Source organism: Astatotilapia calliptera, chromosome 7 (assembly GCF_900246225.1).
Source record: "Astatotilapia calliptera chromosome 7, fAstCal1.2, whole genome shotgun sequence".
Classification (NCBI taxonomy): domain Eukaryota; kingdom Metazoa; phylum Chordata; class Actinopteri; order Cichliformes; family Cichlidae; genus Astatotilapia; species Astatotilapia calliptera.
This window is the reverse complement of record NC_039308.1, coordinates 19,799,099-19,819,074: the sequence shown is the minus strand read 5'-3', so window position 1 is coordinate 19,819,074 and position 19,976 is coordinate 19,799,099. Positions and strand designations below refer to the sequence as shown.

At 42.5% G+C, this 19,976-nt stretch overlaps 2 protein-coding genes across 13 annotated transcripts in view; both read left to right on the top strand.

Moving 5' to 3' along the window:
• nacc2 (NACC family member 2) overlaps positions 1–18,673 on the top strand; it is a 38,908-nt gene extending 20,235 nt beyond the window's left edge. For 4 of the 6 annotated variants that reach the window (XM_026173666.1, XM_026173664.1, XM_026173661.1 and 1 more), the window contains exons 2-7: positions 8,644–8,825; positions 8,933–9,703; positions 11,203–11,379; positions 12,728–12,833; positions 13,062–13,159; positions 13,254–18,673. In XM_026173666.1, coding sequence (XP_026029451.1) covers positions 8,714–8,825; positions 8,933–9,703; positions 11,203–11,379; positions 12,728–12,833; positions 13,062–13,159; positions 13,254–13,777 — 1,788 coding nt within the window. In that variant the 5' untranslated portion in view covers positions 8,644–8,713 and the 3' untranslated portion in view covers positions 13,778–18,673. Of the gene's footprint in view, positions 1–7,534; positions 7,605–8,252; positions 8,826–8,932; positions 9,704–11,202; positions 11,380–12,727; positions 12,834–13,061; positions 13,160–13,253 lie in introns of those variants that run through there. The other 2 variants (XM_026173665.1, XM_026173662.1) reach the window with 2 other exon arrangements.
• Positions 18,674–19,618: 945 nt separating this feature from the next.
• The window catches only part of nup214 (nucleoporin 214), a 32,365-nt gene continuing 32,007 nt past the window's right edge, over positions 19,619–19,976 (top strand). For all 7 annotated transcript variants that reach the window (XM_026173658.1, XM_026173656.1, XM_026173653.1 and 4 more), the window contains exon 1: positions 19,619–19,871. In XM_026173658.1, the coding sequence (XP_026029443.1) occupies positions 19,635–19,871 (237 nt within the window). In that variant the 5' untranslated portion in view covers positions 19,619–19,634. The remainder of the gene's footprint in view (positions 19,872–19,976) is intronic.

Sequence of the window (19,976 nt, the reverse complement as noted above, 5' to 3'; positions counted from 1 at the left end):
ACTGTTTTTCTGAGCAGTAATTGTCCGATTGTCTCTAATGGCGTTTTTAAGCTGTAATTGGAGATGATTTGCATTCCACGGTTGACACCAAAGTCACTTTGTTCTCTGTCCATTGACATTTTTCCTGCAACGTCTTGGCAATCGATGAAATCACCAAACAAGACAGGAGAAGGAAAAAAAAAATCTGCCTGAGCCCATCAAAACAGACACTTTGTTGGCAGGAGATCAGTCTGTGCCAGTGTGACATGACGTCCCTCGGGCTCATAGAAAACAGTCCCAACAGTCACACACTGCAGCTGCAAACCACTCCCAATGTAAAGGGTTTCTATCCCAAAGACAGAGATATCACATGATAGTCATAAGCGCAGTATACTCTATCCTAGCGTTTACACATTCAAGTGTTGTGACTTAACAATCTCACACTGAATCATTTCTTGCTTTGTCGCGCCCTCACTGTCTCTCTCTCTTCCCTACTTTCTTCCTGTGCTGCTTACGTAGCTTCCTTTTAAGTTGGAAATTGGGGGAATTTTTGGTCTTGTGTCAGTATTTGGTCAAAATATCTCCATCTTGCGTGAATATAGTTTCCTTAGCACACTAACGTCACACTTATATGTTGCTCTAAACTGGAACGGCCCGCGGGCTCCTGTGGTTGTCTAATATGAGTTTATTCTAACTGGAAAAAAATCCAACCTGCCTCTTTTTCTTCCCTTTCTTTGTCATTTAAGGATTTACCTTGCTAGAAAATGACAGTCTGGGAAGCTTATACCGTGAAGCTGACATTTTAGAGTGAGTAATGTTGAGCGAAGGTCGGATCTCTTTGGATTGGAACAAAGTGACAGTTTATCCATATGGCCTGGCTTTGTCTGTTGCCCTGCTTGGAAAAATCGGGGACCAAAGCGCATGAAATGAGATTACACAATATGCTAAGTCTGCTTTATGGCTGTCACAGTTTAAATGGGAATATTAATATTACAGATGATCAAGTCTGCTGCTTTTTTTCCAACTTTTAACTTTTCGTATGCCTTTTCAAGTATTCTGCAGTTTTCTTGTCAACTCGAACACATTCTCTTTTGAAGCTTTACATTTCTGTCAGTTTAGCTCATTTCCCTATTCCTCTCTTTCCCTGTGACTGTGCTTTGTCAACTTCTCTCTTGTTCTTTTCTATTTGCATCTTTCACACACTCGCTCTATCTCTCCCTCTCTCTCTCTTTCCTCTCCCCTTTTATTCATTTATCCCCTCACCCCCCGGCCTTTTATCATCTCTTAACCTAAAACGCCGTTATGTACCCGTCAGTCTGCCATATTTATCTTTCAAGCACTCCTTTATATATCTATAAGCAGTCCATGCAGTCATGTATATTCAAGGGTATGTGGGTTGATGTTTGGTATACACAGCCGGTCTAGTGTGCTAGTCACCAGAGTTTGGTGTGATGTAGTAGCCACTGCTACTGTTTGTTTGTTTACCTCCCACAGCCACTTGGAGTCCATTAGCAATGCCTTTGCCTCAGGAGGATTACACACACACACACACACACAGATACTGTATATTCTCTCTCTGTCTTTCTTTCCCTCAGTCTGTCTGGTTATCACAGCGACTACAGGCTAAACTTACAGGTATCCCCCCCCTGTTACAGGAGTTATTTGTCAAAGCTTTTTCCTTAATACTGTGCTCAACCACTGGGAAATGTAAGCATTAACTTCATTCATCGCTGGCATCTTCCCCTGAAGCGGTGCACATGATTAAGATATGTACATTTCTGCGAAGGTGTGTCCGTGTTCGTGTTTACCTCCCTTGATGAGAGTCGATTATAATGGATGGAGTTGTACTTATCATAATTGACCCTTTAGCTGTTAGACTCTGGAAGAGAGTAAACAGTATCTACTAAATACAGTAGCAGCCGGGAATGCAGTTGGCAGGCTTGATCCGTAGATGCTTTCATTTTGTCTCTCTTACCGATTTTACCCGTACTTAATTTTTCAACAAATGCTAGCCACAACAACCCTTTGGGCAGTATGTTTATTCTAAAACCTCTAGTCTAAACAACTGACAGTTAGAGCCATATGTGAAAATTTTTGAACACACCTCATTACCTAGAACTCCTGTTGTTCAGTCCAGCTCCAGCTGCTTTGCATTGGCTCTGATCTTTTTGACAGCAGTTGTCAGCATATATTTGTGTTTCCAAAACCCCAGAAGATTCAGAATAGTCTCACCTTTTTGCTTTGAATTTGGTCTCTACCACCCCATTAAATGTCTGCATTGTGGTGGAAAGATGGCGGAAAGATTTTAGCTAATTAAGGCCTCACTTACACAGGCTTAGAAACTGGTTGGCAACTCTCTGGCAACCTCCAGGTGCTGGGGAAAAATGTGTAAAATGTACCAACCAGTTGCTGAAAGTTGCTGGCTGTTGCTAGATGAAATCGAAAACTGGGTGCTGGACCAAAGACCTGGTTTTGACTGCTAAGATCATTAGCAGATTGCCGTTTGCATGGAAGACATCGATTTGTCTGCAGACACTTGCTAACTACTAGATGAGCAGCAGTGCAACTTTAAAGTGCGATGTGGATTTTCGAAAGGCACAACTTTTAATTTGAAGGAAAATGTTTCTTTGCCACTTGGAGAGTAGTTGCAGAGTGTTTACTGACATGTCGGCATCTTTCACTGGCAACCGCAGCAGTGTGCTAGCAAATAAAATAATTATAAGCAGCACCATGTACCACAACAACCAGCAACTGGTCAAGAAATACACATTGTTCCCAGTGACATATCTCTTGGCATCACTGGGGCTTTAGCAATAAGTTTCAGAGCAACTACCATCAAATTCCAGCAACCACCCACCAACTGGTTGGAGAGTACACATATCTCCCTCATGACCAGTTGGCAGATGGTTGCCAACTGGTCTCTAGGCCTTTAGCAGACCAAAATAAATGACTGCTTTTGTCAAAGCAATGCTGTGAGTAGGGATAGGGGACCAAATGAATAGTCTGTCTGTCACTAAATCTAGTAATGATAACAGTTATTAGATTTAATTTTTCTCTTTTTAGACACATTAGTGCATCTTTACTGTAAGTGACAAAATGTGTGTATACTTCAAATTCTTCCCGTCATGGTAGTGTTCAGCAAATCCAGTGTAAAAGGGACTTTACTTTGAATACAAAATCATCCAACCAAAAAACAAAACAATGATTATTAAAAAGCAAAGTGCGAAAAAGTACTTTTTAATATTTAATTTGACCAAACAATTGTGATATGTTATATTTGGTTACATCATCCCACCCTCATATGGCTTGTTCTGTGGGACTTTTTGCTTCACACTATCATTTCTGTGCAGACAACATTGCAGTTAAAAACTGGAATTCACTGCTATTTTCTCCTTCGTCAGACCACAAGTTACGTTATTAGTGCATATTGAGTGAGTACAAGTGGAAAGATACCAGACAATATTCAGCCCACAACAAATCATTTCATATTTGTCTCTTTGTTACGTAACTACATGAATCATGGGGAGATTTTCTTTTCTTCTTCTTTTTAAGAAAAGATGATTTTGATCCTGACTATGTGCAGACAACTTCACCCAGCGGGGTCTGTACACAGAGAATGATGTTGCATTATAAGCAGTGATAAGCAGCCTCTCTCTTCCTCTCTCTATTTCTCTCGACATCCCATAATGATACTCAGACAGACTCAGGCAGACACCCGCTCATTCCCGATTGGTAGAACTGTTGCCAGGGAGCGTTGCTGTCTCAACGTGGATAGAATCTGTTGTCTGGTACACTTTAAACATGAGAACAACTGCAGGATCTGAATATTTATAACGAGGGGACTGTTCATATTGAGATTGTATAGTGGCAACATAAGCAATGGAGGACGGATGTGCTCCTCCTCGGCTCGTTTCAAATTTTTGATTTGAGTTTCCTTTTTTTTTTTTTTTTTTAATGAATTTCTTTACTTCCAAAAACATGTTTAGCAATGGTATTACTTCTCTGTGCCTTGACGATGATGCCGGCTAACGTATTTAAGTGAGAATTTTTGTGACTTGCATCATGTGAACCAACTTCACTTTAAGCTTAAACTGTTCCACAAAGTAATAAAGGGTTAGTGCATTCAGGGTTGTTTGTGACTTTGATGGTTTAAGGTTTGAATCTTACAGCATTGTCATTTGGTAGAGAGCTCTAGTATAAGTAGTAGTTAAAATCGGCGTGTGTGTGTGTTTGTTTGCCATCTGGCGAATCGTCTCATTTCTTCATATTATTCAAATATGCCTGGACCTGCTGCTACAGTTAATAACACTGTGCGTAGGTATGAATTCTTGATTAAAATGGATGTAACACATTCCAACAAAAAACAGACAAGCGCCATCAGAACAGCATTCGAATCTCATATCTAAACTCACAAACTGTGCCTCACACGCACACACACAGACACACACATGCGCCTGATATGAAGTGCCAAAAGTCACAGTCGGATATATTATGATGACTATAAAAACACGCCTTGGTATGCAGGAAACTTTGACATGGAAATGCAAACATACGGTAGCAAATGAGGACACAATGTACGGAGAAACACACACACACACATAGTGACTCGTTTGGCAAACAAGTTGAGGGAGTCGGTGCCTTATATTTTTTTCATCAGTGATGTGCAAAGTCTATATATAAAGCAGCCATAAGGAGGTTGGAATTTGCATGCATGTTTGTGTGCGAGTGCGTGTGTGTGCGTGTGCGCATTTGCATTTCTGCATACTTTTGGGCTGTCATGATGCACATGTATGTGTGCCGTGCCTTTTGTTTCATATTCATTCGTGCATACATTTTCACAGACATGCGGCTGTGTATATGTGCAGTGTGGCACTCCACCGTCCTGTCTGCCTGACTCAACATATTCTCCGCTCACTCTCTCGCCCCCCTCCCCATACTCACCCACCCACTTACCCGCCCTCCCTCTTCCTCTTTTCCCTCACTCTCACCCCCTCCTCTCCATCCCGCTCTGCCTGGCTGGCACGTACATGCATGTCTGTAGACTCTGTACTGTGCTTGCTGCCGTGGCACGCGCCAACCTCACTGCAATGCAGCCCTGTGTGCATTAATTGGCAGAGAGACAGTGGGTACGTGGTATGCAGGGCGGGAAGGATAGAGAAGAGAAAGAAGGGCGGTGGGGATGCGGGGGGGACGCAAGAGGCGATGTAAGGACACAGTAGTTACAATAACCGGTGGATGGATGGGCCGGTGGACAAGCAGTCTGGCAGGTTCACAGAGGGACAGACAGACAAACAAACAGAATGTGTATTGCTGAGTGTGCACAGGGAGATTACCTGTGTGTGTGTGTGTGTGTGTGTGTGTGTGTGTGTGTGTGTGTGTGTGTGTGTGTGTGTGTGTGTGTGTGTGTGTAAGAAAGCAGGAGAGTGTTTGCAGATTTGTTTCTCCTGCGTTTCACTGTGCTTTTTTTGTGTGTGCTCACTCATGTGTGCCTATATGTGCCGTGCAGATATCGCACTGCTGGGCCAAAGCTCTGTAAACCAAAGTCTGACTCACTGCATTCAACGCTTTGTGATATCCTCCCTTTCATATTTCCGCTGCAACTGAAGAGTAAAAGTTTGCTCAGTTTAGCGCAACTTTCTCCACTTGAGGTTTCTTTGGCAAAGAATTGAGCACAATGTGCCTTGATAGTTTTTGTAGGGGGGGAGAGAGACGTGCTCACTTTCAGAAAACCTCAGCATCAGCTTGATGTTTTTTTGTTTTGTTTTTTTCTTTAAGATAAGCGACATGCGCTGAAAGGATGTCTTCATGTCTCGTCACCTATAACACAGCACGGCACTCCGAGAAAGCTGTCTCCTTAGTGTTATTTGTTGTTTTTATAATTTTTTACTCTGACATGTAAAAATTACACAGCATTCGTTCGTGTGCGTGTGTTTATATGCACACACATACTGTAAAAAAAAAACAACCCATTTTCCTACTCATCCGTTATGCATTTATACCCTCCCACACACATCTTTCTGGAACTTATCCTCGCTGGTAGCTGTTGTCCTTCTTTTAGCGGTTGTCCTGTCGCAGGCAGTGACATCTGGCTCCTGTCCTCCTTCATCCAGATCAAGTAACATTTAGGGAAGCGTTCTATGGGCTGGCCAAAAAAAGTACCCAAGAGAAAGCAGAGAAATGTCACCTGAACAAGCCGAGCCACCGAAGCGGAGGCGTAAATTAATCATTTAATTCATCAATTCATGTAGAAATACAAAATAGTCTTGCGTGAAGACAGCACTTCTCTCTGTTTATGTGTAGGTGTTTGGCAGAGATGTCCTTGCATGATTCAGAGAAAATACACAACACTTGCTCAAAAGTAAAGCCTCTCTTTTCTTTTCCTTTTTTTTTTAAACTATTGTCTTACAAAGATGGTACGAATAATGGGAAATACCCTGACACTGGTGATTGTTTTTCGATCAATCTTTTCAGTTCTACATTTAGAAGGATTTAAGGTTCACTGCATTGTGCACGCTATAGTTCGGGTTTAATAAAGCTCTGCTTTACTGAGATGTGACGCATTCTTTCCAGACTTGCGTCAAACTGGGCGCTCACAAGTTTCGCTATTCGATGTCTCCTTAATTAATGGTGGATGTGACCCCTGTATGTGCTTCTCATTTCTCTTTTTTTTTCGTCTTAGTCATTCTCCCCCTCATTCTGTTAGACTGTATATACATGTCTGTGTCCAAGTAGCAGAAGTTGCTTCAACCTAATTGTCTTTCTCTACTCGTACTGTCCTCAAATGACTTTCTCTCTGTCTCAACTCTCCCTTCCCGCCCTCCCTCCCTTGATTCTCTTTAGCTCTGCCCAGTCTCTGTCTCCGTCTGTAACTGTAGCCTGTGTTTTTCTCTCCCTCCCACTCCCTGCGACGTATAGATACTGCATTGATCAGACACACGCGCGCAGACACATGCACGGGCGTGCGCTTGCGCACACACTGAGCCTCCCACTCCTTTCATCATTGATTCGCTCTGCTCTGCTCGGTTCTGCTCTGCTCTGGCCTCTCTTTCTCTCCCCCCCATTGTCTTTCTCACTCCCCCCCTCTCTCTCTCTCTCACTCACACACTCCCCCTATCTACAGCGGCACTTGTTGAATTCAACCCTTGGAGAACAGGGAGAGGGGGAGAGAAACACAGAGAGAGAGCGAGATAATGACGAGGCAGAGGGAGGCTTTGAGACAGTGCTAGAGCAGACAGTTAGCAGGGAGAATAGGGCTTTGGAGGGTATAGAGATTGTAGATAGGCCGAGAGAAAACAGACAGAGAAAAGTCAGTCAGCAGAGAGAATCATCTTTGAGTCACTAGGAATGACACTTTAAGTGAGAGAAAGAGTCGACCAGACGGAGTACATCTGAGTGCTCTCCCTCCGTCTCTTAACTGCTCCTCTTCTGTCCTGGTCCTGACTGCTGCTGGCGTGTTTTGTGTGTGTGTGTGTGTGTGTGTCAAGGCTCCATGGTGTGTTTTAACCAGAAGACTGGCTTACTCAGGTCAGAACTGTCTGGGATAACAGAGTGAGCACTCTTTTTGTGCATTTGTGCATGTGTGAGAGACTGTTAGCAGAGGAAAAGGCATGTTCTTGTTTCTCCAGGTGAGTGCTTGCGTGCCAGAGTACACAGTAATTTCCCTGTGCAGCTTTTACTGCATGTGCGTGTGTGTCTTCATGCATGCAGGCTTTTATGTAAGTAAGCCACAGTGCATGCCTTTCTGTATGGAGTGCATGAAGTGGGAGAGTGTGTGTGTGTGTGTGTGAGAGAGAGAGAGAGAGGCGGTGACATCTTTTTCAGTTTGTATTCCTGGAAACTGTTCTGCAGCATTGCTCAATAATGAAACTAGTGCGTATATGTACGTATGTGTGGGTTGGTGGGAAGACAAAGGCAATTCTAAAAGGTTCAGGGCTGGAATGAAGGTGCAAATATATCTGGAGAGTGTTACTGAAAAGGACTTTTTATTTGTTTTGTTTTTTAAAGTTGTCTTTCTTTGGATTGTTGTCTAGCTAGATCTGAGAAAGAGAACAACTGCCACGGTGTCAGCGAAATCCAGGAAAATCTATGACATGAAAAACAGGTTGCATTCAGTGTGGGGTTTATTTCTGAGAAAAGTTAAGGCGTACAGGCTGTCAAAGTCCATGCTGTGGGTAAATTGTTCTGGATGCATTAAGAGCAATACATGGAAGGAGTGCAAGGTTCTTGGAATTTAAGTAATGTAAAACAACATAGCCTAAAGGTATTTCACAACCTTCTATGCACAGTAGGCGCAGCATTGTGTTCGTGTTTTTTTTTCTTTTTTTCTGTGGAGTGACTCCTCCTTTCTCTCTCCTGCCTCGACTCTCTCACCCACTATCTCTGCATATCCATCTTTCTTTCGCACACCTCTCACTTCTCCCTCAACTGTATGCGTGTTCTCACTTCATCGCAACTCTATTTTCATTCTTACTCTTTGCTTTTTCTAAGAGAGAGAAACAACCTGAGAGGATCTATCTCTCTCTTCTCGCCCCTCTGCCTCCCTCTGGCATGTCTTTTCATCTTTCACGCGTTTGCTTTTTGCTCCTTCATTTGTCAGTGCCTTTCTCCTCTCCAACGCATTTACCATACCTTTTTTTTTGGATTCCTTCCGCTTTGTTATTACAGATGCCTCTCTCGGCGGCAGAGTCTGCAGTGAATATCTGAAGCCCCATCTTCCTTCCACTCTGTGGCCATCATGTCCCAGCTGCTCCATGTGGAGATCCCAAACTTTGGAGCTACGGTTCTGGGTTCCCTTAATGAGCAGCGCTTGCTGGGACACTACTGTGATGTATCCATACTGGTTAAAGGTCAGTTGGCAGAAAAATGTTAATGTTGCTCTGTTAATTACAGATTAACTTGTACAAAGTGCTAACTGTCTTCGTCAATGTTCTCAACTTCTTTTTCCCTCAACCAGGCCAGGCTTTCAAAGCCCACCGGGCTGTTTTGGCCGCCAGCAGCCTCTACTTTCGTGACCTCTTCAGCAGCTCCACCAAGACCCAGTTTGAGTTGCCTTCCTCAGTCACACCTGCTTGCTTTGAGCAGATCCTCACTTTCTGCTACACAGGGAAGCTAACAATGGCAGCTAGTGAACAGCTGGTGGTCATGTACACAGCTGGCTACCTCCAAATTCAGCATATAGTTGAAAAAGGCATGGACCTAATGTTTAAGGCAAACTCACCTCACTGTGACTCGCAGACAATGGGGTCCTTAGAAGAAACGGTATCTGAGCCACAGAGTCCTTGTAATAATGGCAACGGCCTGGCAGTGGCTGCCCTTCTAGGGACCCCGGGATGGTCTTCGACTCTGCTCATACCGCAGCGTAAGATTAAAATTGAAGGAGGTGAGCCCTTGCCCCTGACTGTACCTTCAACGCCAAGTAAGACTTCGCCTTCAGAGCTTGGAAGTAGACTGGGGAGGGCCGGGCCGCTTTTCTACACAACAGCTGGAGGGACCCCTATCCCTGGTATGCCTGCTTTCAGCCTCCAGGGGACTAGTGGCAGTGGAGCTGGAGGAGGAGGAGCAGCCGGCGGTGACAGGTCCAGCCCCGGAGCTTCCAGTCTGCCCACAACCGACAGTCCCACGTCCTACCAGAACGAGGATGAGGAGTTTGAGGAGGAGCCCTACGATGGGATCACAGAGGAGACCTACAGTCATCTTTATGGACGTTCAGCCAATCCCTACGGGAGTGAGTATTGTGTTAGATGTTTCTAAAGTCCTTAACAATGCTTATTAGTATATGAAACAACAGTGGCATGCCATAAGGAGCTGTGCTTACAACACACCCCCTGATTTTACAGCACTTCGATCCTTAAAGCACATACTATCAAAGTCCAGGACTCTGATAAAGTCTCAATGGCAACTTTAAATTTGTAGTCATGTCAAGTCTGATTTGGTGCATTACTTTCTCAGCTGCCCTCGGCTCATATGGAGGAAATTAATTTGATAACAGAGCGATCTCAAAGTAAAACTTGAGAGGAATTGGAGAAACTAAATGTGGGGTTTATCCAGACCTCTTATCTGTTACAGGTTGTGCAAAAAATTAAAAAAACAAAACAAAAAAACTAGAACCTGATGCACATTCATTTCATCCCAATTACCTTATTTAATCTTTTATGCATCGTGTGTCCTGTGCATCTTTGAAAAGCAGGTTGTTGTACTTCCAGTGTGTGTGTTTGTGTGTGTGCATGTGTGTGTGGGGGGGTTCTTTCAGCTTAAAGATAGCTTTATGGAGTTATGATTGAAGTGCTTCGTGACCAACAACATCTTCCTTATCGCAGCTACAGCAGCCGGACCGTACCGCTTTTCATTATGGCTTTCTGCCACATTTTTTTACACTGGTGTAGATTTTTTCAATACATGCAGGTGTAAATGGTTTGCATTCACATAAACACACCGACGGGGTACCTATGGATAGTGATAAACTCACACATGAGTACACATACACACAGATTTCGCTCTCCTTCATTCTTCACATCCTGCAGCTCAAAGGGAGGTTTGTCAAATTCTAGGGTTTCACATATTTATGAAATCCATTCTATCTGCAATCAGTCAGAGCACCCCAGGGTGACATTGTAGGATATTTGAGAACCATGCACATCTTTCCTGTGTGTGTGTGTGTGTGTGTGTGTGTGTGTGTGTGTGTGTGTGTGTGTGTGTGTGTGTGTGTGTGTGCACGCGCGCAGATGTGTCTGCACATACAAATTGATTAATCTACACCTTTCGCTATGTGCATGCGTGTGGCAGTTATTGGATTAATTTCTTTTTGTTTCATGTGTGTGTGCGTGCAGGACGAGTATGCATGTGTATACACTCACAAGCTGTCTTAGAGGTTTTGGGGTGAAAAAAAGAGTTTTTGAATAAGAACCCAACACTCAGCTCTGGATATGTCCCCCCCCCCCTCCAAAACTAAAGATGCTGATGCTGCACAGTGACTTGTCTAGGATGCATCTGCAATGCTCTAAAACATTCATGAAACACAACAAACTTGTATGAGATTACTCCAACCTGCTTTACTAATTAAATTTCATAGCTTCTATTTTGGTGTGGATACACAGGGGTAGGCGTGGAAAACAACTTTGTTTAGGGTGTTTTTATTCCAGTAAAGTGACGGATACCAATGTGTTTTTGTGATGTGAGATTTTAAATAAAGTTTGCATTTCGGTTCTTTATCTCTTTTTTTTTTAGTCCAAGACAAGCCGGAGATGGCGTCGATGCCCTTGTCCTTGGAGAACCGCAACTGCGTGCTGATCCGCAGGGACCTTGTGGCGCTGCCTGCAAGCCTCATAAGCCAGATAGGCTACCGCTGCCATCCTAAGCTCTATACTGAGGGGGACCCTGGAGAGAAGCTGGAGCTGGTGGCGGGTAGGCACGCACAAAGCAATCACAAGTCACTCACAGCACATTTAGATGCTAACATCTTACCCCTGCAGAATTTCCAAGGATTCGCTTACACACCAAGTGAGTTTGGAAGATATCGAAATTGGATTTAAAAATGAATTTAACTAAATGAATTGAAAGTCATAAATTCAGAAGGATGGAGAGCTCATTGTCAAAGTTTAAAGTTACCGAAATCTTTTTAATGAGACTTGGGCAAAGAGCACCATCTATTAGAGAATTTACCCACAGCCCTGTGACCTTCATTCATAGTGAATGTAAGGGTCAACTGCATGTAATCAGCCCTCTTTGTCCGATATGAGACTCCTACCAGAGAATTACTGCTCATTCACAGCAACTTGACTATGCATAAGTGCTAAAAAAATTTGATTAAGACTGTTTAGTTAAATTATGTTTACAACTCAGTGCCGTTTAATTGAATTCATATTCCTAATTAAAAGGCTGTTTGGGAAAACATAGTCTGACCCATGTTAATCCACGGATCAGGCAAGGGTCAGGAAGCCGGCGCCACGTCTCTGTCTGTCAGACTGAAAGTGCTAAAATAAAGCTGCAAGTTTCTTTGCAGAGATTTAAGGCTGAGACAGAAGGACCATCTCTGCACCCATCCAACCATCTCTGCAGATATCATCAGTCTTTATGGAAGAGTAGCTAGACAGAAGTCACTCTGGAGTAAAAAGCATATGACTGCCTGCCGGGAGTTTGCCAAATGGTCCTTACAGAGCTCTGAGAGTATGAGGGAAAAGTTCTTTTATTTATTTTTTATTTTTTGGTACAATGAGACAAAAATTGAACTCTTTGGTCTGGCTCCCACATCACGCTCTTGGCACTTCAAAGAGAACAGGTACAACTCACCGTGTAGGCAATACAGCTTCCACAAAGGAACGTGACAGAAAACCTTAAATCGATTTGGTGCCGAATCTCTCCAGACAAAAGAACGACATCTGAGTACTTCCCAGCGTAATTCACAGAGAGCTGAGCACAATAATGCGCAAGTCGTGGTGAATAATCCAAAACTCGATTGGTGTAAGGGCTCATGCACTGCTGAGGAAGGGATGACGCTGGAAAGAAAGCAAAACGGAGTCATTTAATAGTGTGCTGCTTTTGTCACCGTCTGTTCCTCTTCTCTAATTTCTGACTCCATTTTGTTTAAGTCCATTAAAGATCTCCTTAAACTTTGACTTCAAATGTAGAAAAAGGCCTCAAAGTGGAGTAAAAGGTAAAAGAAGCAGAGAGGAGGGCCTTCAAAGATAAAGGAAAATGCTGTAATGTCAGCGTGTTTCACACAAGATTTTTTTTTTCTTTGTTTCCCACACAGGTACACAAGTGTTCATGACTCGAGGCCAGCTGATGAATTGTCATCTATGTGCCGGCATCAAACACAAAGTCTTGCTCCGCCGTCTCTTAGCCACATTCTTTGACAGGTGAGCAGAGAAATGTGCAAATAATGAACAAACTGTTTAAGTATTTCGACTCTTAGGCTTGACTTCTGTGTATGACTCCAACACTACTGCTGTTGTCACAAACCAACTTTCACACTCCATCTGTGGCCATGTTGTGCAATGCGGTTTGTTATGTGTGCTCCCATGTTTATCTACTGTATGTGCCTGTTGCTGACTCTGCCCCCTGGTGTTGACTTTGCATCCCTGCAGAAACACTTTAGCCAATAGCTGTGGGACGGGCATTCGCTCTTCTACTAGTGATCCCAGCAGGAAACCCCTGGACAGCAGGGTCCTCAACGCTGTCAAACGTAGGTCATACTTGATAGAAGTAATGGAAGTTTCAAAGAGGGGCAGTTTGTGCCACGCTGACTTTTGCTGTATTCTTTCTTTCTTTTTTTACAGTCTACTGTCAAAATTTCAACCCTAACTTCAAGGAGAGTGAAATGAATGTGATTGCTGCTGACATGTGCACAAACGCGAGGCGGGTCCGCAAGCGATGGTTGCCCAAGATTAAGTCCATGCTGCCCGATGGCATGGATGTGTACCGTGCAGGAATGGGCATGAGCGCTGCTATAGGTCTGGGTCTGACGCTGGGTGCCCCTCAGTCAGGGTTACCCCTCACTTTTGAGGCCGACTTCAAGACCTTAGAGCAAAGGTTGTATCCTGATCGTAAGGACCCTCTCAGGACTCACCCACCCCTGACAGAAGGCAGCCCCGGGTCTGGGGCGGCTGGAGCAGAAGCTGAAGATGAAGGCGAAGGAGCAGTCCAAGAGGAACAGGAGGAAGACGAGGATGAAGCTAGGTTAGAGGGTGTAAACAGATCACTGGGGGCGATCCCAGGAGCCGAGGCAGGCAACTGTGGCGACACGCCGGCTGAGCAGGAAGCAGAAAATTTTGGACACGGTGCGAGGGTGAACGGACAGTGAATGTCCTTTTTAGGCTGTCTCTCACAATGTAAGAGACAGCCTCTTCTCTTTGCTTGCTCTTTTACAACAGCTCGTCCGCCACTCTTCCTCCTCTGTGCTTCCTCAACGGGAATTTCGCTCAGCACAAGAAGCCGCACTCACTGATCTTACTATACAGGAATCTGTCGCACATGCATGCGCACACGTGTGCTTGCGTGCTCCCATAATTGCCGCTAGTGGAAGCAGAACACTGTTCTTAGAAGTAGACACAGGCATGGCATTAGCACTTTGAGAAAGTCGACTCTTTCTGCTCCGCCCGTTTCTTGGTACACTCAGTATGTACTCAGTGTTTTGGCATCCGCAGCATTATTACAAAGGCCTGGTAGCAGAACAAATGGCTGTAATGATTCATCATTCAAGTGCAATACAAAAGCAACAGCTGCTTTGCCGGTGTGGTACACTGATTTGTAAAATGATTCCATTTTCTTGGAAAGCTGCATCAGAAACTAACCCGCGTAACCTTGGGGAAAACAGATCTGGAAAGAGCAATGTTGACCTTTATGTTAGTTTACTGTATTTTGAACGTGTATGAATGTATAACAACAACAGTTTTGCAATTTAAGGCCATGTACTGTAGTAGCTCCATTAAACAAAACGGTTTTCTCCCTATTAAATAGGCCCATCATTTAGATGATCAAATTTTTTTAAGCACTCATGTCTATAGTCCACAGTCTAAAAACAACTCTATCACATGGAGTTGTTTATTCGCGCATATTTGCCCATGACATGTTGAATTAGGTTGTCAATGTGATGCCTGTGTCTGCTCCAGACCACTCCTCCCCAACCACACATGCATACAGATAAGACATATTTCCTAACCCGTGGATAATAGCCTTGAATATCTGCGCCAATGTATTCAGAATACATGGTCTATAAAAACAGTGCTTTTTAACTCTGGGTAAAAATCATTCTCTTGTGGAGATACAGAGAGAGACTTGAACATGAACATGCACTAAAAAAAAGAGAGAGAGAGAGAGAAAGAAAAAATCCGAGCTTGCATGCATTCATACAAACAGTGGATACAAAGAATTCTCGGAAAAAAAAACGCCAACAAAGCCACAAACCTGCATTGAAATAAGATAACAGCTGCCGTTGCCTCGAGATACGCTATTAATGCTCAAAGAGGACTCTCTCCGTTTTCCGCTGGACCTGACCGCAGTCTGACGCATGTTAGAACTGATCCGGCTGTGACCCAGGATTTACACAGTAACAGTTGGAATTTCTTGTTGTTGTTGTTTTATTTGTTTTTTGTTTGTTTGTTTTAAACTAAAGAGTGTGCTGTGCCCATGAGCAGAGGAGACTGGATATATGGAGTAGTAAAGAAGTGCACTACACTGGGCAGTAGAAGAACGAATGTTAGAGAGAAGCACTGTTCCACCTCGGTAATGTTGTGGTGGTGGTGTGATATGCACCGATACTACGCAGTCCTGCTTCCTACCTGGCTGTTTGTTTGTTTGTTTTATTGTTTGTTCTTTTTTTCTTTGGGAGGGTGGGTAAATTATTGAATCAAACTTATACGAGCAATTTATGCTGGCTTATTGCATTTGCACTCAAAAGAAGGTAAAGAGCCGAGATGCTGAGGGAGGTAACGTGGACCTTTTTAATTGAGAGGCTGTAACGACAACACCTGAAACGAGTCTCTCTGACAATGACTGTTTCTACGTTTTGGAAGGGGGGTGGGGGGAGCAAAGCAATGTCCAACAGGGACTTTAAACCTGCATTCGTCATACCTGATTTCTTCTTTTGATATCTGTTTTTTGCCACACAGCCTTTCTTCATTGTGCAATGCATAGATCTTCCCTGTATCTTTTTTTTCCCCCCTATCAGCAAACGAAAGCACAGAAAAGACCGTTCATTTAAGTAAAAGAGAAGCCACCAACATTTGGGGGAAAGTGGGTTGTGATAGGTTAATTTAAGAACTGCCGGGCTTAGTACTAATACTATTCTCAAAATATATGCTATGCCACTTCATGAGCGGGGCCAGAGTAGTCTCTGTTTCTGCTCTTGTTTCAGCGTCTGTTAGGGGAAGTTTTAAGATGGCCCTGCACAAGAAACACAGGGTTACGATTGCACTAGGTAGTAACAAAAAGGTTCATAGCGCGTTTATTTTCATTGGGAATAAGTGCGATCTGCCGTAGATAAAACAAGACTGTGACACGATGGCTGGGATGATGGATGAATGTAATCTGTAGCACTGCTGTGGTGAGGGTCCAAGCTTTGATTTGAGTATAGTAAATTCTTCAAAATATGCCATAATATAAAATTAATACCGACTGTGAGGCTGGGTGGTGTTTAAACCTAAAGCTTTATTGATATAGTGATTTTTTTTATTTTTTTTATTTATTTATTTTTCAAACTGCGAACAGGTCTTCCAGTGTAGTGAACATCGTTATGTGCAAAACTGAGCAAGGTTCACATGCAGTGCAGGCTTTTTTTCCCTCTGTTTGATGTTTTTTTAACACAGAGATTTTGCAAATTGTACCTTCATATCATATGTTTATTATTCTTACAGGTTTTTCTCGCAGTAAAAAACAAACAATATTCAGTTGTCTATTTGAGCCACTTAAATGTCTGATCACTTCTGGTTATGCCAGTCAGAGTAACAGACTTGAGAAATGAATATGTGTAGCCTTTATTTTGGAAAATATAGAAAGTAGCTGTTATAGCTTCAGAAAAAAAAAGAGAGAGAGAAACCTTTCTACTCAGTTAGTAAACTGGGCAATGAGTGTGATATTCTTTGTATTTAATATTTCTCTCTGTGTGTTTTTGTGTAAAATAAATCTTTGATCCTTTTGAATAGGAGGACTTTCGCAGAGATACTAAATGCATGGGGAATATGAAATCAGCTGCAATTAAAATAAAGCAGTAAATAATAACGGGTGGGAAACATGGATGTGTTCCACTGTAGTATTAAAGGGGTGTGGAGCAGTGCCTTAGACTGTGAATGTGTGGGTGTGGATGTGTGCCATTACTTTGTGTTCAGAAGCAAACAGGACCAAGGATCTACTAAATATAGCCAGATAACACTTTTTTTGGCCATTTTTGAGTTTAAAATTAAAAACTAGTAATCTTTTATTCTAATAAATGATATTAATGACATAGTCATTTATTCACCTTACATTCTTGCTTTATGTTTTCCATCATGTTGGCTCACCAGCCCAGTATTACATATTTACAGCACAGCTCTTAAGGAATCTGGTTGAACACCCTTGGAAGAAATTCAAATGAAATCTCATTCGTAGTATAGTCAAGTATAGTCAAACCTGTTCATCAGTTAGTCACATTTAAGGTGTGGCGGGCTTTTGTTGTTGTTGTTTGGGGGGGGATCTTTCTTTTTTTACGCACGATTTCCTTATCACGCGCTGGTTTTGACCAGCTCATTCACTTTTTCTGCCCCGCTGCAAAACAAAGCCATCAAAAAAACCCAAAACAGAACAATAATCCTTTAAGACCGCTTGGGGTTTGATCCTTTTCTTGTGCAGGGTAAATGAACGATGTTGCACTATAAACGGAGAATGTCATGGCTAACCCTTGGGAAGATTGACGTGGCCAAAAGAGAAAAGTCCAGTTACATGTATGTCATGTATCGGACGTGTTTCTCATTTATATCAAACTTTTTGTTTTTCTTGGATGGTTATTGAATAGAAGGTATTTTGTTGCAAATAACTTCTTCCTCACTTTGCATCGGGCTCTGCTCACCCCCACACGGACACTGTAGTTTTTTGTTCCAGTGACTGGCTCATCATGAAAAACAATACATTTATATGCAAAGAGACACTTGTACCATAAAATGCATGCCATTCGCACACTCACCGCAACCCAATGAAACCTCTGATCTTTATGCACCATGTATTTTATGCTGAATAACTCTTGTCAACTGTTAGTAAACAAAGATCGAGGTGTCCTGTGGTGAGCAGGGCTGGATTTTTTTATTATACAACCTGGCCTTTCGCTGAATGTTTGCATAAAGCTGAATTTCTTGTATTAATGACAGCAAAGTAGTGACAAAGAGTGGAATACAGAGACTAAGTACACAGTTCAGTATGTTCACAGCTCAGCACACTCAGAAGAAAATGCACTGAAGGTTTGTTTGTGTATTTACGTGTCCTTGTACATAACGCCAGCACTTTAGAACTACTTGGAAAGGTGAAAGGAAAAACACTGAGAGCAACCGGGTGTTAGGCAAATGAGGAGTAAATGCAACTTTTAAAGCCATGTGTTCAGAGCGCTGACAATCAGAATAGGAACGAGACCCAAAGTGCACTACGGGACATATGGTATGACTTGCTATGTGCTCTTGCTGTTTGCTTTGTCTTTCTTCAGCTTGCTTCGGTCTGTGCTAGCTTCCTTTCCAGAGTGGAGGGACATGGTGATGTTATCTCCAGCCTTCTTGGTTATAAGTGTGTGTCTTTAAAACCAGGACTGAGTCAAACTTTGGTGCTTTGCAAACAGAGCTGGACACGGACCATATCTGTCATGCTCTGGTAAGCATGTTCTGGACGTGGTCCTGAGCCCAGGTTTTGTTGATAACCCCCTTTGATGGACAACAACCCTACACCGATCATGGTAATGTTCTTCACTATCAGCTGGGTTTGGATCAGGCAAACTGGGATGGGACAATTTCAGTGTTGATGCCGCTTTATGTTTCAAATGAAAAAGATGTTTATGCGCCTTCTGACTCAAGCATCAATAATATATACAACAGAAATGCAAGTTGCCACTTTTGATGTAATCTACCTTTCATTCCCATCATATTTGCCATCACCAGTTTTAAGTTGTATAGTCCAAGAGTACCCAATTTCTTTAAATGCAATACAGAAAAATCTGCTTTCTAATAAAAGTCCTTACTTCACCATATACTGTCTTTTGTCTCTCTTTGCATTTGCCAAAGTACCTACAAAAGGATGCACTTGAAATATATTTTTCTCTGGAAGTTGCGATTTATTGTAGATCTGCATGGCTTCAAACATGTAAGTAATGAGATTCCAGCAGAAAGAAGACAAATTAGTGACAATAATAATTCTCACTGTCTGTGCCACCGAGCTGTGAAATTCTTGTGTCATTAAAATGGTGTTAAATTTTGCTGGATGAGTCACTGGAGTTCCTTCAAAGATGAATGTAACATACAGTATACAGCCAGTTTTATTTCATGAAGGCACAGGTTTAGAATTGCAGGCAACACTGGATCGATCCAAATCAACCATATTAACCTAAGCATTTCATCTATGATATATAAATATATGTATGGGGGGACTCTTATTAAGCTACCCCTCATTCTTTCAATTTTTTAAAATTTATTTTGCTATGAAAATGAGAAAGACTGAAGATGCAGCAGTTTATTGAAACACGCATGATTATATGGTATGTGAGGTGAAAGAATGTGTTCAACTCTAACAAGATTGAAAGTCAGTATTTGGTATAACTACTTTTATCCTCGAACACAGCCTGAACTCTTGTAAATTCTTGAACTAGTCTTCAAGGATAGCTCTCCAGGATCCTCAAAGGACAATCAGAGCTCTCCTTTGCTGGCTTTTATTCCATTCCCTGATAGCCACCAGTCCATTTAGATAATTTATGCTGAAGCTTCGAACAGTAGAATTATAGATTAACTATTAGCCAACACTTATAAGTTTGGGTTAATGGCTCATGGAAATCACTTTGTTGGTGGAAAAAATGTTATTCTATTACTGTAAAAAGTGGGACCTTTTTAATAGTAAGTAAAAAAATGCATAAAAGTTATGTTTTTGTATACACACACACACAAAAACACAACTTTTATGCATTTTTTTAATTGCAACTCTTAAACATACTCGACTGTATGAGCTCGTGTTCTCTCAAGCTGCTCTGGTATCTACTCGTCATCCTAGCTGGTTTTTGTTTTTTCAACGGAGAAATCGCGCGGCGTGTGTTTAGTTGTCCTGATGTAGCTAACCTAAACTTTCTGTGGTACATACTAGCAAGAAATAAACGAACACAGCAGGTCTTTTGGAAGAAAAACCCTCAAAATTTCACAATGAGTGACGATGCGGACTCCCCTCCTGAGAGGGAAATGAAGGTATGTCTCTGGTAAAGTTGACTTCACAGGTTAGCATGTGTAAGTTACCGTGTCAGTTCACCCTTAATGTAGTGGCTTGTTTAGCTAGCCAGCTAGCTAAACTAG